This window comes from Acanthochromis polyacanthus, chromosome 17, assembly GCF_021347895.1.
Source record: "Acanthochromis polyacanthus isolate Apoly-LR-REF ecotype Palm Island chromosome 17, KAUST_Apoly_ChrSc, whole genome shotgun sequence".
Classification (NCBI taxonomy): Eukaryota; Metazoa; Chordata; class Actinopteri; family Pomacentridae; genus Acanthochromis; species Acanthochromis polyacanthus.
This window is the reverse complement of record NC_067129.1, coordinates 4683458-4709645: the sequence shown is the minus strand read 5'-3', so window position 1 is coordinate 4709645 and position 26188 is coordinate 4683458. Positions and strand designations below refer to the sequence as shown.

The window sequence follows — 26188 nt, the reverse complement described above, 5'->3', positions numbered from 1 at the left end:
CTGCTTAATGTATTTCAACTTGAAATGCAATTTAACACACGCAGGCAAAACGGAGGATCGACACGCTGTTTAAAAATAGAACAGAAGCAGGTCTTCCAATGCAACACCACTTCTAAAGAAGCCAATATGTGGCAGCAATTGAAGTGTTGTGACATTTTGCATTCTTGTCCCTCAGTGTGGATGTCACTGGTAATGAGGCTCAGTGATAAAACACGTGTGCGTCTGCGAGGCCCTCTTGGCTTCCCAGGAGACTGAGAGCCTCGTGAGAAACACAGCAGTTTTAGTGCCTCCTGTCACTGCCTCCGTCTTTGCCTCTACATCTCTATTCCTCTCTCTTCCCTCGCTCTGCCATCTGTCCATCTTAATTGCAGACGTGCTTCCTCATGATGGCAGGATAAAATTGAGTGTGCTCATCAGCACCATCTTCCATCATCTCGCCTGCCGCTGTTTGATCAATTGATTAGAGAATCAAATCAAGCATAGAGGTGAAAGAAAGGCTACGTGCTTCTTTCTAAAAATACTGTCCGATCTTTACCATGACTCACTATGGTTCTTTTCATCCCTATCGGTTACACGTTCAGCTTTAGGGGATTATTGCGGTGTTGAATATTAGTTGAGTAAGACTTGATGAGCCCTGTGACAGACTGGTGACCTGTCCAGGGTGTCCCCTGCCTTCGCCCGAGCCAGCTGAGATAGGCTCCAGCACCCCCCACAACCCTAATGAGGATAAAGCGGTGAATAGAGAATGGATGGATGGATGGACTTGATGAGGCAAAATAGATACCGACCATCACACATAGTTGATTAGGAGGCTCTTTGTATTTTTCCTCTTAAGTACTGCTGTATCGCTCTCAGTGGGTGGAGACATGCAAATAATTACCGGTAGAATTTCATTTGAGCAAATAGGGCAAACCCACGGGATTTTAATTAGGCACGATCTGATGCTTTTCTCCACCATATTTCCTCTTTGTGATGAAGTCTGATTAGATGGGTGTATTCTTAGATACAACGCTTGCAGATATGTGATAAGATTACGACAACGCTGAGGTACATGCACAATAGGGAGAGAGGATTCAATACCTTTACATCTCTTGAGCCTGAAACTGTTCACTTGACTTGTGCTTCTTTTACTTCTAGGGTTTCTACACAGTTACCATATGTCTACAACCTGTTGTATCACATCATTGAAGACGTATTGTCATACACAACACAATATAATTCTTCAAAACAGACTCGAGACTTGACATTTACATGGTAACAACATCAGATATCCTGTCCGAATAGAGAAAGTACCAGTCTAAAATACTCTTTTGGAGAGAATGTTGAATTACAGGTTGTTTGCAGCCATGTTTCTAAGGTTCTTTTACAGAGTGTTCCTCAGAGATACCATGGGCCTGAAAGTGTTTTGTTCGCCCCGTTTAACCTGCAAGAGTTTCAGAAAGCAATGTGACATGTTTGGCTGCCGGGGAGGAAACAAATTCAATGTCTTTATCGCAGAAATAAACCAGGAAGAAATTCAGTCAAGAATTACAGCTGTCACAGGCAATGAATTCAAGAAGACAGTCTGGAAATTGCTGACCATCAGGGGAAATGATTTAGACCACTACCAAGACCCTGGCAGGAAACAGTGTGACTCATCTATTACCATGTTTCACGTTCTACAAGAGAAAAGGTTTCAAAGCTGGGGACTGGGCTGATAGGGTTTTATTTAAATTAACTGACACTTAACTAGGACTGCAATTAATGATCATTGTCATTGCCGATTGATATGTTGATTGTCTTTTCAATTAACTGATTAGTTGTTTGGGCTACAAAATGTCAGAAAGTGGCAGGGGGGGGGGGGGGGGGGGGGATATTGACTGTGTTTCCCAAAGCCCAAGATGATCTCCTAAAATGTCATGTTTTGTCCAAAGATATTCAGTTTGCAGTCACAGTGGAAGAAAGAAAAGAAAATATTCAACTGTAGAAAGCTGGACTAAGAGAATATTTTGTCTTAAAAATGACTCAAACTGAGTCACTGATTATCAACATAGTTGGCATTAATTAAATAGCTCATTTTTTAAAATTAAATTTGCATTTAGATGGTTGATGACGATCTAAAACCCTCAAACTTTATGCAAAAACTCATGTGCATCAAAGGAAAAATGTGAAAGATGTTCTTTAACCTCAAATTAATGTACAAACTGTGAGAAAGGCAGTGTGTGAGAAATCAATCCCAACAAGTATTGTATGCGTACCCACAACCTGATTTAGCTCATTCCTCTGTTCCACAGAAGTCTATGGTTGTCCAAAAACTATTAAAACACAACACTGAGCTGTAGTTTCACTGGGTGACAAGTTTCTTCTTATAAATAAAGGCAATCGGCACTACAGTTTCACAGACTAATGAGAACAACTCTTTCACACTTTCTCTATCCACAAACTACTTCCAAGAGACATTTAAGTGTTTTTAATAGTTTTCAGACAACAACAGCACAGAAGAACAAGCTAAATTAGACTGAGCAGGAAATCATTGGTAGTTTTGGTCCTTAAATGGTATTTGTTGACTATAACAAAGACATAAAAAAAACTCTGCAAAGTTGCTCTTTAAATTAAACAGTGTGCAGTTACACGACAGAAACTAATCAGAAACTAATGTTTTCTGTATCCTGGCTAGAATTACATAACTTGGCAAGTGTTATCAAAGCTACATTTAAACCTCTACTATAGCTTCTCGTGCTGCAGCAGTAATCATGATACTGTCAGCTGATTTATAAATAAAGTCCAAAGATCGTAGTATTGTAGCGTTAACTGACGTCATGGTCTGTTTCAGGTTTGCCGTTATTACAGAGTTTAAGCGTACAAGCTCAATAAGATGGTTAGAGCCTTTCAAAAAACGAGTACAAACAAATCTCTGAATGCCGCACGCCTCCATCTTGAATGCCATTTAAACTCCCACACAAAACATGAATCTGACATTGCTGCCACAGAGATTGACATTTTCTGGGAAAGCAATTTGAACAACAGGGCAATTCAAGCCAAGCTGTGTGTGTTATGAAGGCTGCTTGAATATGCTTTCTCCTCGCTCTCTTAAATGCATTGCTATGCAGGCACCTTTTATTCAAGAACCCATACGGTCGTATGTGGCCATTTACTCTCTGCATATCTCCATCTAGCTCATATACCCAGGCAACAACTTTATCTTTTTTGTTGGCGAGAATGAGGTGCCTGTATGCCAACTCAGCGTTGTGGTATCAATGTATTCGTAAAGCAGCAGCTACAGTTATGGCACAAAGAGCATACTAACTTTGACATTTTCAAGATAGAGTCTGATTAGAATCAGGAAGCAGACAGAGAAGATGAAGCAAAGCTGAATCAGTCTATCTACATTCAACAGTTAATCCCTGATGTCTGTTGCTGAGAAAGAAAGGACCTGCATTATCTAACAGTAATTCATCAATGCAGCAACAAGCTACTTAATGAGCTAAATGAAACGCAGCCAAAAGGGGGGGGGGGGGGGGGGAAGCATTGGCAATGTATGCAAGTGGTAATTCCTTCACAGGTATAACTGTGATGATTCGAAAACAGAACTAAAGCGATCACAAATTCCAGCATTTCTCTCTTTCTGCTTTATTAGCTGGAATAGTTTCATGTTCCAGTGATACTGGCAAGATCTGCCCTCTAAACATTTTCATTAATTCACATTTCTCCCTCGCCTCTAGAAACAGCCATAAACAACGGCTTCACTAAGCTTTACATTTTTTATATGCAACCAGATATAGTACTTGCTAATTAACAATCGATCTGCCACTGCCGTGCACCAACATCTACATTCATAAATAACCTTGAAACCAATAACAAATTACAGCTACTGCAGAGCAAATGTAACTGATGAGTTTATACAGCCATTGATTTAAAGGGGGTTGAAACAATTAAATGACAAGAAACCATTTGTTGGACTTTTTATGTATTTGGCTGGTTGTTGCATCAACGGCATTAGGTTTTAACTATCTCACTACAGCACATTGTGTTTTATACATGTTTTGTGTTATAATTATTGGCCTTTATTAAGATCAATTAAACTAAGTAACAATGACGTTGCTATATTTGTATCTATGATGAAAAAAGCGCACAATTTACATATCAATTATGCCAAGATTGCCCAAAGAGTTTCTGGCTGCCACAACAACAATTTTCAAATTCCAATTACAAATTCTGTAGAGTGTACAAACCCTATTTATACTCCGTGACCATTTGAAGTACTTCCACATTTTCAAAGACTTAGATCTTTCACACTGAAGTCAGAATCTGCTGCCACAACCACTGTCTAAAGTGTAGCGCTTACTGTTATATCAAAGGAAAAAAATGTGCTAACTGAAGCAATACTGATTTTAAAGAATGTTAAAAGGAAGTTAAATAAAAAGAAACATTGCAGCAGTTAAATATATTGATGTTACTGGTGAAGACATTGCAGAAGGTGTGCTATTTTCTTCATCATCAGCATGCACAAAGTCGACTAACAGCGCATGTTCAAATTTTAACGGCCTTCCTCTGAAGCTCATGCAAACTAAGAGTGAAATTTAAAAATGTTTTGTTTCTTATTTATTTTGCACCCTTTTAAATCCGAGTTTTATAAAATCACACAATCATACGCAAAGCATTTCCCAGTGAGAGCTTCACAATTCTGAGAACACGCAGAGGTAATTCAGCAATAATGACCTCCCGTGTCCACGTTTGTTATGCGCTAACTTGCACACTTTTGTCTCGGCCCCAACATACACTTCACCTCCAGAATATGGTGTCTCATATCAAACAGAAGAATATCTCGTTACAGAATCCAGACACAAACAAAATGACTGATGCTGCTGACTGTGATTATCACATCACAATATACCAGATGGTTGTGCTGAGCTAAGCCAGTATCCTCTACCACTATAATTATAGTAGAGAACAGTATTATTGCTTCATATAATGGTAACCATTGCATATGTTCTGCCTGCCAGAAAGGTTTTTCCTCGGCTTTGAGCACAAATTATCAAGAGACAGCCTGAGAAATTGTGAACTAACCCTCTGGGTACTGCGACGAAATAAAAAATAAAGCTTTATGGGCTCAAGTCATAATCAAAATGTAAATGCAGCGGGGATAACCAGACTACTGGGAACTAAAACACAAGAGAGGAAATCTGCCATCAGTGGGGAAAAAGGCTATTTTCATTCTGGTCGCTTTCATTGTTCCTTCACTTTGTCCCAATTCATTCAAAGCATAACCCTCTTACTCCTAAACCTTTAATCCAATGAGCACTATTCCGTCTTTCTCTGAGGTTATTGCAAAATCACTTAACTATTCTGCTCTTTATAGACCACTCCCAAAACAAATCATACTGTCAAATATGTGGCATCTGGTTCGTTAGTGTTGTTTTTCAGGACGCACACAAACAGAAATACAGGACCAAGATTAACCCAGCTAAGTCATAGTGCCATATCAACTCACCTATACCTGACCTACCACAATTAAAGCAGCATCTATGCAGACATATTTGTAAAAGACACATTTATTTGTAGCAATACTTAAAGCAAACCACTTCTTTTAGTTAGAACAAAGCTGTTTAATGTTAAATAAACTGGGATATTTGGTTTATTATCCTGACCTTTACCAATTATCCCACTATTATGGCGCATTAAGGCCTTTTACAGAAAAATTAATGCAGGTGACCACATTTTACCTTTTAATTCTGGCACTATCTTTCCATCTGTGCCAACCAATATAGTGCAATTGTGACTCCAGTGTGAATTTGTTAGCACATTGTAAGCATCACTGCTCTTTGTTCTGTAAGTATGCAGGAAGTTGACAAGAGGTCAAGATCAAAAGGCTTCTTTATCCAGACTTTGCTGCTTAATTTCTCACTTTTCCTTTCTTTGACCTGCTACACCCCCAAGAGACACAATTGTTCCTCTGTTTACATGTTTTGGAAATCTGGCAGCACTTATTCCTTCCCAAAGGCTTTGGAGAATGCCTCCTGCATAATGTGAATTCATGGATTCGCATGATTCACCCCGGGGGCGACTTTAAATTCTGCCGCCAATTGACAGCTTTTTAAGTTCCAACTCTGGCCAGATAGACAAATGGCGGGATGGATGGGAATTTGTTTCTAGCATCAAGGGGGATTTCAGGGGACAGAACCACCAGGGCAAAATGGCATTTCACAGCAGACTGCCAATTTGGCAAAACGAGTGAGTGAGATTTAGAGCAGACCGGGGGGTGTACATGCTTCATTTTAAGAAGAATTAGAACGACCGCAGGGCTGTGTGATATCTGCCTGCCTGTCTGTCTGTGTAAACGCTTTTCTGATGCCATAACAGATTGTTTGGGCTTTATGTTTCTGTTATGCAGAGAACATTAATGAAAGGGTTCATTCTTGCTGGTAAGAACCCACTTTTTGTCCCTCTTTAACGTATACCTCTCCTGTGAGGCATCATGATAAATGTAGCCAGGCGAGCTCGTTCACAAGCTAAAGTGTTTAAACAGTTACCTCAATAATGTTTTAAGTGGATAAATAAACAGTTGCTAGGTTTGAATTAAAATAAACAGTTGCTAGGTTTGAATTAAAAGTAGACAGAAAGCATTGGACACATGTATAATAAAATGCATGAAGACCAAATTAGACAGGGCAGAGTTGGGTGCAGAGTGTTTGTTGCGCAGCACAAACCGCGAGGTGTGCATTCATTTACCTAAGTTGACTGTTGTTGACTGGCAAACTCACAGACTATTGACAAGTGCAGACACAAACGCTGGTCACTTTAACTTAAAGAAACCTGCTTCTTTCTATGAAAACTTCTTTCGATGTTTTCCTGAGCTGTCCATTCTGCATATACCTGCTGCTACTGCTTGATTCTAGCCATGGCCGGGTCAGGTTTGCAGCTGAAGCCTGGAATTAACTGGGAAATGCATATATAACAAATGCTTACATATACTTATTGATTACGTGGTTTATGTGTAAATGACTTGGGCTAAACACTGTGCATCATGAAGTTTTTTTTTTTGCATGTGCAATTTGAGAGACACACACCAAGGAAATGAAAAACTGGAAGGAGAACTCTCCATTTAAGCAAACATAGTGGTGTATTTTAAGAAGACTTCTTTGACAAAATAAACCAAAATTGCAGGTTCATGACAGCAGCTGTGAGATCAGCTATAAAATGAGTGAAACTTAGAACATTTGGAGTGGTGGTGCATAGCAAGCTGGGTGCAATAAAGTTTTTTCATATCAAAATACCACCTCAACACTTCATCGTACGCAGAAGATAACATTATTTGTTAAACTAAACAAATCTATCATTACATTTCAATTAATTTAACTTCCAAAGGAGAGGTCATTGTCACACATGTATGAAATTTTACTTGCCGACAGTCTTGGTTAATGTTACTTTCTTGGAAAAGTCTTGTTTGTAATAAAAATTTTGAACTATATTAGACTAGTCTGGATCAAACCTTCGCTACTCAAAATTTTTAAAAGGATTGGGAAACTGGTGATCAAAGAAAAGAATTAAGATTCCAGCAGGACAGTGGACTGATGGTGGATTTCAGGAACAAAATGTGATAAAACATGGTACAGAGACGGCATTGTGTAGTAAGCGTACATTTATTTGCTTCTTGCATTGATTAGTTTTACCGTTACGATGATAAAGCAGACATTAATCTACCTATTGAGCCTGTCAAAACAGTTAAGGTCTAGCAAAGAAAAATTTAAAAATGATTTTGTTCCTACAAAAAAATCCCCCAACAGCTGCCAAACAAAATAATATATTTTGCTTTAAGTGTACATTGATTACAAGCAGAGCTTCAAAAAGCAGCTCCCTCCAGGATATTTGTATTGTTTCATTCAGCTGTTGTCTGTCTGCTTAGCAAGTAAAGAAAACTGTTTCTGTAAATAGCTAGTAGCCTACATTGTGATATTTAGTCCCATTTAGAGGTCTTTTTTTTGTCTGCGTAATTTTGAAAAGTCTACTTAAATCAGAGTGATCCGGTCGAATGTTGCTTTGACAAAATGGCACAAAAGCACTGTGGATGACTTGATACTCAACTGCAAATTCATAGGATTTTCAGATATAGACCTTTCTGATTCAGATTAAACTTTTTGAACATCTGCTCCCAGGCCTTCAAATTAAAATTCGGTGCAGTCTTTATGTTGAGGTACTGTTATTTCTGTCTATATTATGATGTATAGTATTTTTGAAATGAGGTTTAATAAGAAAAGACAAGAAAATGTCACATTTTTTAGTTTAAAATTAAAAGCAGCATTCATCCCATTGGTTCTTTAAACTGGCGCCGTTATGAACACTCTAAAATAGAGATGTCAAGGCAGGGGTTCACAGTTTCACAGGAGTTAAAGTGAGCCAAAATTGAAAACAAATCTGCTTTGTCAGACTACTTTTTCACTCACATCACTTTCCTTTGCAACCTTGATTTGATTTATGGCTGTTATGACTGATTTAGCGTATATCACAGTAAGTTTTTTCTCTAGCTTGAGTGAAGGTGATGGCCTCAGAGGGAAGCAGTGAAGTAATATGTGTGTGTGTGTGTGTGTGTGTGTGTGTGTGTGTGTGTGTGTGTGTGTGTGTGTGTGTGTGTGTGTGTGTGTGTGTGTGTGTGTGGTTTGCACTGGATATTTACCATGGAGTGCAGCTCCTGGGAGGAGGTACGTGACATGCTGGCTGTATCCACGCTGCCTCGCCTGCTGCTCTTGTGCCCTTCGGCCAACCAGCACCCCGACATTCCCAGCAGAGCGGCCGCAGCCACAGCCCAAACAGCCAGGCTGCCCATGAGTGTTTATCTGAGTGAAAACGTGAGAAAACACAACGCACACAAAGTCATTAGACCGGCTTTGTTGGACCAGCTGCACCTTCCAAAAATACGACTTATCACACAGCTCCGTAGTTCTCCCAATGTAGGTTTCAGTTCTGAAGCAATACAGCAGTTTACCTGACAATACGGAACTTGATGATTAAATAAACCATATTAAAGTTGTGTTGTTGTGTATTACTAGTACAGTACTTTTTCTGAACATTCAAACATCCACTGTGTATGGTTCTCAAAACATGAACATTCAAATTAGCTAATGTCTATTTTAGTAAAACTAGCACCACTGATTATTTCTGTATCTATTAATCTAGCACTATTTTTAAAATAGCATGTCAACAATGTAACAACTAATTAGGCGAATCATTAGGCAAGTGAGCAAGACAATTTCTTATTCAATAAATACCATTCAGATGTCTAATCATCCTCTAATTTCCACACCATGTTTGGACGTCAATAATAAAATAAAGTCAAACAAAGTCACTTTTATTCATGTAGTACATTTAAAACTGCTGCTGAGTTAAAGTGTCTTCCAATACGACTAGAGCAGGAGAAATAAGACTAATTTATGGCACAAGCTTAAAAATTAGACTGCATTATTTAGCTGCTTATTTTTAACATAACAGCTGCATTTTAGAGCTGTTAAACTTTAAATTGCAAACATTCAAATGTGACACTTGTGCATTTAGGTCGGACACTGTCCCGTAATAAAGGAGATGTGGAAATAGCTTCAATTTTTGGTGAAATTAATGTTGTTGATGAAATACTCTTTGGTTCAGTCTATTCATATTCATTAAAGTTTTTAATCTGTGTTCTATGGGCTGCATTACAAGCAGCATATCTGGACCATGCATAAAATTATTTACCACCGGTTAAATGCATGTAGGTAATTAGTGGGATCTGTATTGTTCAGAGAGAGCAGGAAAACAATTGGCAAAAGGTTTGTTGCTTTTTACAGCCAATTTAAATCCCAAACTCTGAACATAATCTTCTCCAGAGCAAGTTAGCTGTGCAGCAACAATTACCATGGTGGCCCAGCAGGTTGAACAAGAGCCACCTTTGACCTTATGATCCCACATCATAGTAGACCTCTCTACAGCCACAAACTACCATTCAATGATTTTTTTAATGCTTCTCAGTAAGCAACCTGCCAAATGTCTTTATATTTGACACTGCACTTCCTCAGATGTCCGACAATACGCCCACAAAGTTTGAAGTAGATCAGATGAATGTGAGTCAAAAAAAAGTGGAGACAACACACACAAACACATACACATACACATGGCACTCACACAAAGATTCCTGAGGTGTGTACTACAAGAGTAAGTTGAGCTTAGAGCCAGAGTTGTGTCACAAAGGTTTCTCTCTTTCAAATTGGCAAGATCAGCATGTTAATTTATGCTGCACAGCTCTGACTGAGGTTTTGTTCAGTTTGAGAATTAAATGAGTGGTAAGATGCACTAGCTTTTTACAGATTATTTTCCTCTATAAGCAACACAAATTCTAAGATGAGTGAAGATGTGATATCTGCAGGTTAGTAATTCTGCAGTTAGTCAGCAAACTATGTATCGTGTTGCTAAAGAAACCTACATGCATTCAGTTGGGGGTGCAGAAAATGCATAAATATGTTTTCTTATGTCAGTGGTACAGTGTGTTGGTATTACTGAGAATATTCCATTGATAACAGTGATTGCACTTTTATTTGGCAAAAACCTAAAGTGATTTCCACATACCCTTGATTAAAGGGCAGTGCCAGGTCTAAATGCACTTCCTGGGTTTAATGCTTAAATTATTGCATTTCTAGTTTAGGCGCTAATGTGCAACTTACTTATACAGCAGCTTTTTTTTAACCCCTTTTATTCCTCATAGCTCTCCATTATGAAATTCTGTTCTTCTTGACTGAAGAAGGAAACAGTTCATTGGTGCATGTTGTCCAGAAGAAGCATCTGATGAAATGTCCAATGCCTTCTTTTGTAGCAGCACGCACAAAGAACACACACAAAGATGTATTTGTTTAGAAGCGTGTGTCCTTGCCATCATGGCTGAATGTGTTGCACAAACACTGTTAGGGCTTGCTATTTCCAAGCATGATGAAAAGACGTGGGCAAAACATAGTCATGATAAACCTTCAAGTCTTTTGTTATTTGAATATATTTGGTTTGTGCAGGGACAAATACCTGAAATGATGTTAATGCATGCTCGCAAATCAGGTAGAACAAGTACGATACCATCCCACTCACTGTCCATGCACGCGCACATGCACGGCCAGCATAATGCAGCTATGTAAACATCAAAGCCCGTACTGATGGGGATAATTATCTGTATTACAAAGGACACAGAAGATCTTTTGATGTCAACAAAGAGACAACCCTCTGAAGTCGCAAATGGTGGAGTAGCATGAGAGCTTAAAATACAAACCCAGAAGATCAGTTTCACTGCTGTGACGCACTCGCTCACAGAAGAAACACACAAATCATCAGGAAAGAAAACACACCGAGCCTCGCAAAGGTAATGTTGAGTACAGCACTGGAGAGTAAAGCACCTGATGTAGGAGCACCTAAAGATTGCTTCCACATAATTAGTTGGTGAATTATAGAAAAACAGCAAGCAGGCATTTAATAATTTAAACATTTAAAAGTGTTTTAAACGGTACTGCTTTGGTCGGCCTAATCTCTGGAGTGAACTATTTATTACAACTGGAATCACGTCAGTAAATTAGGCACAGAGGAGGGAAATGCTGTAATAACAAGACAGCTTTAGATTAAAATGGAAGAAAACAAACTATAGTCACATTAAATCAGTTTATCGCAATTATCTACCGGCTTTTGTCTGTAATAGTAGCGGTATATTGCAGGGTTATTGTACTGGATTTACATTGCATTGCACTGCTGTTTATGTTATTGTGTCTACCCCCTGTAGAGGAAACGGGGATTTTGCACTGATGAGAATTATTTATAGGACTCCACCAAAGCTCTGACTTCTCATCGGGTCTTATCAGCTGATGCAGGTCTTTATGGTTGTACTGTGTGACATGGCAGTTTGTTATGTGTGCTATTGTACTTTCAGGTAATGTGTTTATTGTTTTTATTGTGGTCTTATACTTTATAATGTGACTTTATTGGGTGTTTTACTGCAGAACCAGCCTGAAAACAAATTTCCCTTAGGGGGGCCATAAAGTTTGCAGTCGAACTGCAACAAGGGCACAGAAACACACGATGCATCTCAAGCAGTCCAGGTGTTTATGGTGCTAAATGTCTGCCGCAGCTCCTCAGCAGAATATTGAATATTACAAAGGAGTGGGGATTCACCTTGACCTGTTCTGCCATGGTTTTTCCGGCTGAGAATTTATTCTCTGTTTGACTTTGAGATATTATTTGCAATAAAAAACAGTCAAATAACCAAATCTTTTCAAAGCACTTTAGTAAAATTAACTTTATACTCAGGACCTCCAAGTCTTAGGCCATGGCTCTCTGTTTGGAAGCGGTGCATTGACCTGTCTGTGTTTAGGGTGAGTTGCTGCCCCAAATAAGGGAGTGACAGGAAAACAATATGCGAGATAGACAGATGGATTGGGGCAGCAGTAATGCAGATGCTGTACCAGTGGGTTGTAGTAAAGTCAGAGGGCAAAGTACTTGAATTACCAGTCAGTATGTAGCAGTCCTCATTTATGGTCTCGAGCTCTGGGTAGGGACTGAAGATACATGATACAAGAAGCCAATTTGAGTTTCCTGCATATGGTAGCTGGGCTCGGCCTTAGAGATAGGGTGAAGAGCTCTGACATCTGGGGGGAGCTCAGAGTAAAAATCAAAAGTAGCCAGTTGTGGTGGTTCAGGTATCTGATTAGGATGCCTGGTCACCTTCCTTTGGAAGTTTTCTGGGCGCATCTAAATGGGAATAGACTCCAAGGTAAACCCAAAACTCGCTGGAGGGTTTACATATTTTATCTGGCTTGGGATCGCCTTGGGATCCCCCAGGAACTGGAATGAGCTGCTAGGGACAAGGACAGCTGCAATGCCCTACTTAGCCTGCTGCCATCATGACCTGACCCCAGATAAGCCAAAGAAATGGCTAATTTCACATTAATGTTCATGCTTTCAACTTCTATTTTGTCAGCAGCAGAAGAAGCTGTAAACACAACACTTAACATATTGTCATTTCATAAATTTGACACAATGAATGTTACCTATTTACACATACAGAGGATACAGATCAACATTCCCATCAACCATCTGAAGCTGTATTTACAGACAAAAGATAAACATAGTAAGTTTGGATTTTGCCTACACTGACTCCAGGTATTATGTCTTATATTGTATTCTAATACTCTTCTCTGTTCACCAGCAGGACATTGACTTTGTCTTCCAGTGGGTGCAGGACAGGCAGGGGGTGCAGTACATTTTTGGGAACTTCTTTACAAAAAACAGCTGCTTGCTGTGTCTCAATTGGCAATGCAGAGTCAGGTTTGTTGTATATGTAAATAAAAGATACACAAAGCCATAGAAACGTGAAGTCAATGTGGAAGTGCCTGTATTCCTCCTGCTTTCCAACAAGGAGTGACTGTTTTGATTGCAAAAAGAAGACCAACTATACTGAAGTCCACAACAGCATCCTCCTACTTCTCACTTGACCTGTTACCTCAGCAAAGATTTTCTGAATAAGTTAATGGTCTCAAGCTCTACTTTCAAGGCGTTTTCAATACAACATGATCGTAAGAATATGGGGTCCATCCATTAGATGGTAAAACAGGGAATATTACAGGGTGGGTCTACCTTATGTCTTCTAAGTTGTACGTCCACCCTCACTTGTTGCATCCAGTTATAAAAGACCAACATGGCGATGGATAAATTCCAAAGTTGAGGGTCCACAAACTAGCGTCATGGCTGAATGAGTGCCACTTAAAGTAAAAGTAGCAATATGAGCAAAAATTAACAGCAAGTAAGATGCAGGAAGAAGTGCCTCCGTCAGCACATCTGAACATCAAAATGTATGTCATTTACAGCACAACAACAGGTTGTCTATTTCACTGTGTTTTTCAATGTGTGGTGCAAGTAAAGGCTGACAGACTGTGAAATGTGGTTGAAAGATACAAAAAAGAGAGACCTTTGAGTTGGGATTATTTTGTCACACATGCTGTTTCAAATGTGACAGTCGAGAAAATGCACTTAGTTACTTTCCACCACTGCTAAATGCACTGAAACTGCAAAATCACACAAGACCTGTCAGTGTAAACATCATTTGAAGGAGCCGTCGACATTATTCAGCAAGTTAGCCGGGGGCTAATGGGTCCTCGTAGATGAGAGCTCACCCTTGCGAAATTAAACACCAAATGAGATCTGCCAGTCACTGTCTTAATGTGCTGCCTGGTCCTCTGGCACTGGCCCACACGCAGCGACACACATTCATACATGAGCACACGCAAACAGAGCCCTGGTTCTGTGGACTAAAAGGTCCATTTTGAAATTCATCAGGAGGGAGAAAGTCTATGAGGAAGCCATTATTTGACCAGAATATTAAAAAGCTTAAAGAGACAGGTTCTTTAAAACCAGTGCACCTCTTGGCAGCTTTGCTCAGTGAGGGACTCGCAATATAAACAGATTCAACGTGCTGTAAGTTTAATACATCCTCTCACGTCCCAGCTACCTTCTCTCCCCATCTCTCATTTTTCAAGTCTCTTTCTTCAGAACTCCCAATTTTCACAACACAAAGAGTATTGTTAGAGGGTTGAAGCATCCTGTAGAGCTGCCTGCAGCTGCTCTGTCTCTGTTCTCAGCTGCTTACTCGATGGAAGTTTCAAACTTATTATCTTCACATTTGTTTCAGGGAAACTTGTTTGAAGGCTTTTTGAATTATGAACTGAATCAGTAGGCTTTAGCTGAATCACAAGTTTGTAATAATAGCTTAAAAAGAAAGGTGGGAATTGTTTTTAAAAAAGGGAGAAAATAACACAAAGGGGAAAACACTATCCTTTCCTACAGGATTGCATTGGCAGAGGATCCATCAAGAGGCATGGATTCTGTGTTAGAGATTTTGTGCAGTTTTGTATTGGAGCAGTGTTTAAGAGGGATCAGTGTAGAATCATTACTGCAACCAATATCTGTATCAATGCATAGATGGGAATATCTGGAGAAGCTTTGAAGCTTTATTTTTGTTGTAGTTATTTATCAGATGTTTTACAGTGGAACAATTTAGTTTTTGAGCCTCTTTCTGGATTCCAGCGGTTGTTTGTGCTGCTTGCAGGTCATGAACAGATGCTCACTTCCTGCCACTACTATAAAACACTTTGGAAGGTGCTGTGCTAAATGCCTGTAATGTACAGTGCTGAGGTACAGTAAAGAGCCATCTGCTCACTGCCACATTTCGAAAGGAAGCATTTCGAGGAAGACAACATCTCAAGCTCCTTCGAAATGCATCGGGAATGCTCGTTGAGGAGCGTCTTTTTTCTCTAGATTGAGGTAAAATACTTATTCCTGCCCAATGATTCTTTTAATGAATGTGTGGATGAACATGTAGTAAAATAGACAAACTGCTCATCACTCAAAGCAAGTAGGAAAATGTGTCTGTCTATCTGAGTTCAGTGTGGAATCAGTGAAGACTCGGCATGACATTGGAGACTTAACATTTGAAATAAGGTTAATCAAAGTAGAGTATTATGAATGATTTTGTTTTAAGTGGCTACATACAAATTTCCATATCAGAATTCACTCTGTTCGTTTAGAATGGAATCTGGTGATTCAGCTAAAAATAGACATGCCGAATTTTTGCACGTTTCTTAGCAACTCAAACTCATCTCGCACTGTAAGTCATCAGATGTGAAAGACCAAGCAAAAAAATTTAAAGATGTGACTTCAAGAAGGTCACTGAACAGGGAACTGATGAATACAGGGCAGGGTTAAGGTTTTATATCCTAGTTTTCTTTTCAAAAAAAATGTTCACTTCTAACTAATGGAATGTCTGACAGAGTTCTATCACCTACAGAGCTTCTGCATCCAGTCAAAAACAAAGACAAGAAACAGTTATTAACAATGTTGAGAGAGTACCTCTATTAATTTGATTACCAACACACAATTTAGTAAACTAGCATTCAGGAAAATAGAACTGCAAGCAATACAAAACAGGCATCAACACAACCAATGTGGGACAAATTTAGAAGCAGTGTTGAGGAAGAGGGGAGAGAGTCCATCCTCTGTGGCAACATGAAGATGGCATGATTATGTGATTATTTCAGTCTTCAAAATGTACGACACAAAAGCCCTTTTGCTTTTAGTGTGAGGAGCTACAAAAACATCTGGCCGTGCTCTGAGGAGGGCACACAAACTGTCAGGCAGCAGCTAATGGTGATGTGTGTTGGCAGTATCAGGTATGGATCCCAGAGACCATGTTCTGCCACAGTGGTGCTGATTAAAGCTGCCTGTTTCTGTTGCGGTGAAGATTTTCTCATTTGAAGCTCTTAGTGTTTTGGATGTAGATCAAATTACCTATTGAATAAGCTGATCTTAACAAGACAGTCATTTAAGCAAACATTATATTGTCATCTTCGAGCAGATTTTGCATAGGAATAGTAAAGGGAACATGTAAGCTTGAGTGTAAGTTTCTATTTATTTTTATTCTCACTACTGTGTATAACAAGTCTCAAATTCTCTGTATGTGTCAAAACACTCAATAAAGTCAGCTCTAAGTCTGAATATATTGAAAATATCTGATTTTTATGAGGTAGACTGGAAAGAAAATCTGTATTGACAATAGCAATATCATCACAAAGACTTTTTTCTTCAGTCACCTACAACACTCGCTGTGATGGCTTTTAGTGCGCAATTAGAAACTAACATCCGTGTTCCAGAAATGTAACTCTGCAGGAGGTGTTTAGGTCTAAATAAATAGATAGAAATGGGTTTTAATCATAGGCGTCAGTTTAGGGGGGGACGGTGGGGATGTGTCCTCCCCCCCACACTTTTTGTCAGGGGTCATTTTGTCTCCAACACATTCAAATTCTTCACATGTAAGCCGTTGTAAACCCAGTTATTTTCAGTAGCATAGAAAATTCCGACGCTCCTGAACGCACCATCCACACTCGGCCCAGAGTTGCACAGACATGCAGCACACCTTCCTGAGGTTAAAAAAAACGCGCAGATGCTAAATTTGCGCCCGTGCCAAGTGGAAGCTCCGACCAGAGGCGTGCAGGGGCAAAATTTTGGTCCGGGAGAATTAGTATTATAGCTGCCCACAGACCTCTCTACCCACATATCCCGACAGCTCAACAGGTTGAGCCTCCGCCTTTGGTGTGGTGGTCGTGAGTTCGAGCCCAGCTTGTGGCATTTTGCCGCCGTTCTTCGACATTTTCTCGAAGTGCTGTGGTCTCCATCCCCCCCCCCCACTTTTAAAAACAAACTGACGCCCTTGGTTTTAATACATTCCTGGTATGGCGGTTATGATCGGTTCATGATCACAGATGTTCACAATAAGACCAGACCAGTAAGACCCAAAAAGATTAATTCCATGTCCAAGGGACAAAACCCTCTAGCAGCTTCAGTAAACATGATGTCAGATGGCAAAGTATTTGAAAATGTTTTTGTTTTTTATCAGTTAAACAAATCCACCAACTGACCCTGGGCTTTTTGCTTGTTCCATTAGACAGAGCAGATTCTGGGATGTTTCAGCTGATACTTGTGGTATTGCTTGAGACAGCTTCAACGTTCTTAAATGTAGGGATTTCAGTGCTCTGGGGGCATCCTCTACACACTGAGACGGAATTGGACAGTGCTGACACTTTTCAGAGGAAAAGAACTGTCTTCTGGACTATCGTTACAAATAAACACTGGGGTAGAATTCAGTTTTATCATTTTCATTTGTCTACTCATACAAAATATTCCAGTTTTGAGGTTATTTTTCACGATTTATACCATTTTAGGACTGCAAAAGAAATCATCATAAGCATTTATTCTTTCATTTTGTGGTTTATTTTTCCAGGGACAGTGCACAATTAATAGTAATGACACCACAGTTAGCTAGCAGCTAATTTACCTCTTTCTCTGGGCAGGGACACAAAAGAACAACCACAGAAAAATACACTGCACACAACAGTATTAAACCTGCAAATGAACCCTTAGCTGTTGTGAATATTTTTTCAGTCACCGTAAGTACAAATCCTGAATTTCTTTTGCCAGTTACAGCAAAAGTTGCAGTATTGATTTTTGTATATAACATATTGAAACATAACAAGAAAAAAGACAACCACCTGTGCAAAGTTATATATAATATGTAAAGTATGTATAGTTTGTGCATTAGAGGTCTACAGCAACATCTGTACATCTTTCTGTACTTGGCTCTGCACAACATGTCCCCAAAAAACCCTGCCTGAATTAACCAGACTAAAATCACATTTCTGTCAAGAGACCAAGACTACAGCTAATTCAAAAGTGGCATGTAAATGAGCAGCGTATGCAGCCATACAGCCCTGTGTTGCTCTGTGTAATGGCAGCAGGGAAAAGCCTCTAGCTGAGCTCTGAGACAAATTCAAGTGATCAGCCTGAGCTCTCTGTCCCAGCTCTGCACCACTCCAGGTAGGTTTGCTGTCACAGTTACAAATGACACATGCAGTTCCAGTACGACAATCATTCCCCACTCAGCATGCTTCCTCCCTGCAAGTTGCTGAGTATTTAAAAAGATTACAAAGGAAGGGGTGGGATGGACAGAAAAAGTAACATCTGTGATTGCTGAACACCGCCATCTGAAACTGGAAGGTTTGTGGTTCACTACCCTAAAGTCACATCTTTCTGCATATGAAGCACTGCATCGAGCTGTTTTTTTGCTGCAGTGCTGCACATGGATGTAATTTTAAAATCCACGTTTTATGCATCATGTCAGATTGGTTTAACCTGCTACCCTTTAAAAGTAGAGGGTGTAAATTTTTTTTCTGCCAATCATTTTATGAAAGTAGGTGTCATCTTTTTTTTTTCCCCCAAATGGTGCATGCCCCATTTTGGAACAAACCTCTCACCACGCTGTTACTCTGAGTGCTGCCTCAAACTGATGTTCCTCTTCAGTAAAATCTCTGCTATCATCTTCCGTCTGCCGGCCTGTCTGCCTGCACTCAGGTTTCAAACAACCCCCTTTTTCATTTTTCAGACGGATGCCTATGTAGCATGAAATAGAGCCACCGAGAGAATCGCCTTCTCCCCAAAATCTTTTCACAAGTCACTCGTCTACATTTTGTTCCTGTGTGGTTAGAGGAGATCCTGAAGAGACCAGGGGTGTCAATCTGTCTGCCAGCCGTGCATCAGGATCATACGCTCTAACCCTAGTTATCTTCCACACACTCCATGTGAACAGGAATCACGTCCTTTCAGGCTTTATTTGTTTATCTTTTTTTCATGACAAGAAATGTGATAAATGTCAGGTCTGCTCTGGAGAGGTGTTTCCCAAAAAGGATTTATACAGCACATTAGCCGGGAAAGATAAGGTTATGAACTGTCATTCAATCGGCTTAGAAGCGCTGCCCCCTTTGGAAAGGAGATGCGTGGTTGTCGGTGCACTAATTAAACGCTGACAGACTTTATCAGCTCCGGATCCAGACAGCTCACAGTTAAAAAAGAATTTTTTTTACTCCAATAGACGAGTTGGAACTAATTAAGAAAGAAATTATCTAATTAAAGATGACTAAGCAGCTGGAACAAGAAAGGGAATATTTGGACATTTTTAGGTTTTATCGGTCTGGCAAGGCTGAGCTTATTTCAGTAATCCTGCTGTTCACTTACTAAAATTGCCCCCCAGTTTGCGGCTCTTGTCACAAGACCACATCGCTGACCTCAGAGCTCAGTCCAACCACAAAACGCAAGAAGCAGTCATCAAAGCGACAGACAACGGCTTTATCTTATTTTAATCTAAAAAGACTCTAATGCTGTTTAGGCACTTTTCAAGTTGCATTCGAGGTCGACTGATTATCAGACTTTAGAGCTGATAATCAGCATTTTTCAGATGATCTGTATCGTTATTTCTAAACCAATTACCGATATATTGCATAAAAATATGGTCCAGTGTAGCTGGCTCTCTGACTGGTTACATGTCATGACTAACAACCTATCAGCATCAAAGGAAATATGCTGAAAAATGTCCTCCCTTCCCACAACTGTACTACATATTTGTGCCCAGTGTCGGTTATTTGTCTCCTAGATTTATAATAATTCACACTCTGCAGGCCCTTAAGTTCCAAGATAAATATTTCTACGTTAACAGTGGATCAAATGATGTGCAATATGCAAGGTGTCCCTCGTTTCAACCGAATTTTCACTTGACTGCAGTTTTCCTCTGCTCTACCAAGTGCTTTAGCATCTTTCAGATCGTTGTCTTAGTTTTACATACTAAAACTTAACTGTGTTTAGCTCCCATCAACAATTTAACATCTGCTTTGAGCAAAAACAGCTGGATAAAAAGTCTATATGAACCTGTTCACTGCCAATTTCACAAAAATTTGCTATTATCTCGTGAACTTGGCAGAGAATTAACACCTGGAAATAAAACAATCTTCCTCAAGACCAAAAACAGACGCCGACTTTAGACGAGATGATCAGAAAAACAACTCCAAAACAATGCTAAAGTTACTTTATGTCTACCAGTTATGTAAAACAGACAAACATATTCACCAAAGCAACTTAAAGGTTATATATTCCACAGAACTGCATGTTCTATTCTTTGCAAACAATCGATTAACCAGCCCTATTCATTTGTCCAATGTGACTTTTTACACGGTTGGAGATGAAAAATTATGAATAAATTACATGAAAAGACCAAAAGCTTGTCTCAGTACTGTCTGACCTCTCTGAAAAAAGTCAGTTATGTCTGAAAACATCTGAACAATGTTAACAAATGTTACTCAAACAGGTTAAGAGACCATTTCTTGGGGATTTTTATAGCCATTGATTATTTGAACTTGAGTGTTTTTTTTAGTTTTTAATAGTTGTTGGACAGTGATGAAGGTCACAGGGAAATAAGACAAATCAGGCACTGGATTCACTGATAATACTTGAGTGTCTGCTAAGTTCTTTTTCATATTGCATTGAAATGAATAGAATCTAATGTCTGTCTGGAATAGCAGAAAAAAATACTTTTTGAAAAAAAGCAGTGTGGTTAGCAAAGTGTGTGTTTAAATGGTAAATGGCTGAAAGCAAACAGTGACACTTTAATCTAAACACACGTGTAAGCTTTATATTTTATCTGCAACATCCTTACAAGAGCAAAATACAAAAACTGCTCTCTGGGAACTGGGTGTGAAAAGGGGGAAAACAAAGGAGAAATGTGTCAAAATATAGCAAAAAACACAATAAAACTCTAACTCCAGGCACAAACCAGACGAACACCCACAAAGGCTCGAAAACAGCCAACAGCAGGGCGAATAATGTGAGCAACAATAAGGACGGCATTAAAGCAATTAAAACATGTGACAAAAACATATGGCAGCGGCGATAGAAAAGTTAATGCATTCATTCTGCAGAGAAACAACCACACATGTGCCTTTTCAGATTGCGCTGAAATGCACCCTTAGAGAGAGAAAATAATGCGGAAAAGGCACAGAGAAGTGAACACAATGCAGGTTGTGGTGCTATAGTAGCAGATATCCTTATCAGCTGGGCTTCTCCTGCGTTGCCTCCAAATTAATTATTGCCTGACACTCTCTCTTTGCCACTTTCTGTCTCTATAGAGGCGACAGAGCTTCAGGCTGTTAGGTAGTAATAAGACCCCATCTTGAGACTAGTGAGAGGAAAAGAAAGAATAGTGGCTCCTTCTTCTGTGTCATGCTCTATTCTTTTCCTGTCCCATTTTGCCTTTCTGATATTGACTTTTGGCTCTTTTCCGTCACCATATCAGCAGCCCTTGGGTGTTAAAACCCACATCCTGCTTGTCAGGTGTGTCTGAAAGACACACAAACAGAGAGTGACTTGTTAAATCCATAAATCCCTGCAGGCTGTATGACATGGCTGCAAGAGCAAAAAGGATATCAGGGGGATCCGCGGTGCAACAGCAGGGTGGCCTGCTCGGCTAACAGAGCTGCATCTGCTAATTACAGCAGTGGTAAAGTGTTAGCAAACAACATGAAAGAGGTGCGCGCTGGAAACCAAGAGGAAAACACATTCTAAAGCATAAATGGCTCTTCAGAGGCGCTTTGTGCTTCTACATGTAATCATTGTTCACTGAAGAATTACTTGAACGTGTAAACAGCTGTGTATTATTGTTTGAAGCCTTGAGCACGACCGCAGCAGCCAGAAATCAATGCATATAAAGCGGCAAAGGATTCCTCTCTAATATCACATTTTCAGACATCAGCACACTATTGTCAAATAGTTGTTCTTGTCAATGACCTTCATTCTCAGTGGATGTCAGCAGCAAGTAAGTAAAACTGCATTCAAGGTATTGCAAATTATCATTCAAAAACCCAAGGTTGACACATTTTGTGACAAAATGTTTGACTTTCAGTGGCAGTGCTTTGGCTGTCATGCTCAGCCGTCGCTGTGCTCGTCCTACTGCAGCTCCAAAGCTTCATATCCATTCAGAAAACTATTTTAAAGGGTAAATCCAGATTAGTAAATGCAAAGGGAACTCTAAAAGCCTTTACTTGATATATCACTGGGCAGATTTTCCAAAAACTTTAACTCAGCCTGCTGTGAAAGATCAAGGTCATGTTATGATGACTGCTCTCTTGAGCGATCACATTTTCCAGCAAAATAAGACAAACAGGATGTTGAAAAACTCATAATAAGTGAGTTCATTTGTTCACAACAATTACTGAAAACATCTAGATTTGACTGAATTTTAATGACATTGCTTCTAGACATTAATTTGATATGGATAAATGTTCATTCATAACCTTCAAAACAGCAAGTGAGACAAACTTTTTTTTTTCAGAGCTTTCACCTGATAATGTTTAAAAACAGATTGCATTCATTGTGACTCACTTTCTTGAATCATTCACTAATTTTAATTACATACAGAAGTGATCACTAATGATTGGAGTTTAACCTTAGAGACATGAGAAAATGGGTATCTCCCTGGATGAGTGAAGCAACATTTAAGAAATCCAAACCTCCTTCCAAATGCGATCTGACAGAACAGCTTCAATGCAGAAAGCTCCACTATTTGGCACTTTTCAACAGGGGACTGAGGCGTAACTGCATAAAAGGGACAGGCAGATGGCTGACTAAATTCCGAGCAGATACGCCAGGTGACCTTTCCGTAACCCCTCTACGCATTTCCCCCTCTCTGCTGACTCTTTCGTCAGTCTCCTCCATTCAGGCTGAGGAGGCAGCGACCACTATTTGCTCAGAGCTGCGCTGCTGATACTCTGAGCTCAGCTACTGTGTTCATATGGGATGCAGCAGAAAAGGTCATTTCTAGAAGTTCAACATTAGTGATCAGAATTTCAAGTGAACCGTGTTGCCCACATTTCTCAGTCCTGCTCTCTGCAGGGAGCACCGAAGGGGGGGGACTGATCAGTAATTTGCCCGTAGAATAAAAATGTACAGAATCTAATGGAGCACGATAGCCCACCTCGGTCTGGGTGTCATTCATATAAAGCGGTCTCCATTGTCACAGGCCTCGTTTTAATCAGAGTTATGTTCTCTAGGTGTGAGAGTCTGTGAGTGTCAGCCCCGTTAAACCCACAAGAAGGAGTTTCATCAGTTCAATTTAAAACTAATCTCGTCAGCCCCATCAGAATGCGACTGTACGGCAAAAAGAGCCAGCTCATAAGAGTGTGACTCACCATCTGTAATGCTTCTGTTTTTTTACCTATGTTTTAGAGTAGGGCTCATTATATTTCTTTGTGAAATCTGCAAAGCAAAGTCACCAGGCATAAAAAAAAGAAAAAAAAACAGGAAGTGAAGGAAATGGGTATGGTTTACCTGAGGGGATAGCTTTGTTGTGTGCAGATAAATCCTGCTCCTGATTAGACGAGCTCTGCATGGGGTTGAGGCGGTGCGATGCCAAGCATTTAAACTGTTCATGAGTGGAGAATTATAATTGATATGAAAAATGTAATATATTCTAATTAAATGTTACATGGAATTGTCATCCAGGGCTCTTTATGTGTGGATTGTTTTGAGACTGGAGTGCCTACATTAATACAAAAAAAAAGAGGACTGGGTCACGGTTACTGACAACAACAACCCTGCAAATAAACAAACCACCAATATCAACAATATTTGACTATCTGTGTCCATAGACTGCAGCTGAAATTCCAAATATCTGGAGCAGTAACTAGAATGCATGTGTTGTGGAAGATTCTTTTTAAATCCTCTCTTTCATTGAGGATTTTTGGTAACAAGAACTTTATGATTTGACGCTTTGCCCAGTCGCTGCTCGCTATGAAATGCTTGTACAGAAAAAAATCTCTCTTCTGTCTTGCAGCCAACCAACATTTCTTCTCCGACAGACCAAAACGCTGCAAAACACAACCTTAATCTTTGAGGTATCTGCTCGACCTTTATTTGCAAATTTTGTAGGGAACTCTCTGAAAGCACAAAACCACTTAAAAACTAATCTTTTGCGCTAAGAAGGCTGTAGCATATGATTCCCCGTTGTTCGGTATTCCAAATTTTTAGCAGCAGGGAAGTCAAGTGTGCAGAGAGAGTCTGCTTTTACCAAAGTGACCTCTGTGCAGCCTCTTGTATCAGCGAACACTCAGTCAGCTGAAATGTCCTGAAGCAAGAAACTGAACTCCCACCTGCTGTTCTGTTGCTGAGCCTGAACTCTGACCTCCTAGGAGCGGCGTGCTCCTCCACTGGGATCAATAAAGCATCACATTCATCATATTATTAAACTGATCTCAAACTGGACAATAAATCTAGCTTTACTGTTTCATGTTTGGTTAATGAATACACACACTGTATCCATCCATGTCCAAGCATCGACACTGCGAGCAGCTCCAACAAAAACGACTCCAAATCCAATTATCCCTTAACAACCACAAAACAACAGCAGTATTGACACTGTTAAACTGTTTATTACAGAAGGAAAAGCTGACTGCAGCTTAATATTTTGCCAGTGTCACTTGAAAAGTCAATTACATGCTTATCACGATACATTTAAATGCAGTCTGGAGACGTGGATAAATAGAGTGCCGGACTAGGAATAGCAAATCCTGCAAAACCTGTGGAAGCGTGCGAAAGCTCCCCTTACTCAACGGCAGATTAGACCTCTGCTCCCATCCTGGAAAATCTCGCTTTGTCCAAGTAATATGCGTGACGTACTGCACACATGCATTTATGCACATATAAGCTGGTTCAGTTGGATTTTGGAGGATTTAGGTGGTTAGCAGGAGAGCACTCCAAGAAGCCTGATGACTGGAATGTTACAGTGAAGTGTGTTTTCTTTTGTGTGTGTGTGCATATGTGCGTGGATACACCAGTGTATCTTCAGTGTCAGTAAGTGTGTGAGTCATCCCACTATTAGGCTGTCTCTGAAGCGCAACAACCAGCCATAATCTGCTGGACACCGGGCTGTAATGGCTCTCCGTGAGACAGCTAATAAGTTACACGGCAGATTGCAAACTACAATATGCCCGACTGAGTCACTATTCTGGGCTTCATCATTATTTCTCAGAGCCGACCCCAGCGTGAGCCGCAGAACTGCTCTGACAGGGTTCAGGACACTGTGTAAAAAATCCCACCGCCACCCACCCGTCACCACTACAGCACCCAGGCTCTCATGCATTGGTTGTTCTTTTCTTTACTCAACTCCACTGAGTCAGCATGTACACATCCTTACATGCTCGCTTGCTTATTTTCCCTGCAAAGAATGGCTTAAGTCCAAAGGTTGTATGTTACTGTAAATCCCCCAGCTGCCATTAGCATTCTCGTTCAGGTGCCAGTGCAAAATATTGATTCAGGTCTCTGCATGTGATGTATATGTGTTGGTGTATGTTGGGGTGGGAGACTGCATGGCTCAGCTGAATGGCTCAGGTTTAAAAGCATTCTTTCAGATATCACAGTGATGGATGGTTGCAATTCTTCTCCTGGCTCCATGTCTGGTTCCAGGTAGAGAGGAGCTCCAACACAACCACAAAGAGAGTAGTGGGGAGCACCAGAAGGGGGTAAAGGCAGCGGGGAGTGGAAGTGAAGGGGAGCGAGAGGAGCGTTTTTCAGCGCCGTGGAGAGCTCCGGCGCAGTGTCCACGCGGAGCCACGCCAGAGAGCGCGCCGACCAATCCTCATTTCCCACTCCGCTGGCCGTCACGGAGGCTTTGCTGCCGCTGTGCCAGCTCTCTGGTGACACTGATAGGATTTTCCCATGAGGGAGCGCTGAAGCAGCTCATTTACCACAATCAGACAAGAACATCTAATCTTGTTTAGGGATTTTTTTCCCCCTC

General features: G+C 40.2%; 1 protein-coding gene across 1 annotated transcript in view; it reads right to left on the bottom strand.

Annotated features, from left to right (window-relative positions):
- The window catches only part of fstl4 (follistatin-like 4), a 232697-nt gene that overhangs the window by 205348 nt on the left and 1161 nt on the right, over positions 1 to 26188 (bottom strand). The window contains exon 2 of the mRNA XM_022190937.2: positions 8651 to 8810. Coding sequence (XP_022046629.1) covers positions 8651 to 8800 — 150 coding nt within the window. The 5' untranslated portion in view covers positions 8801 to 8810. The remainder of the gene's footprint in view (positions 1 to 8650; positions 8811 to 26188) is intronic.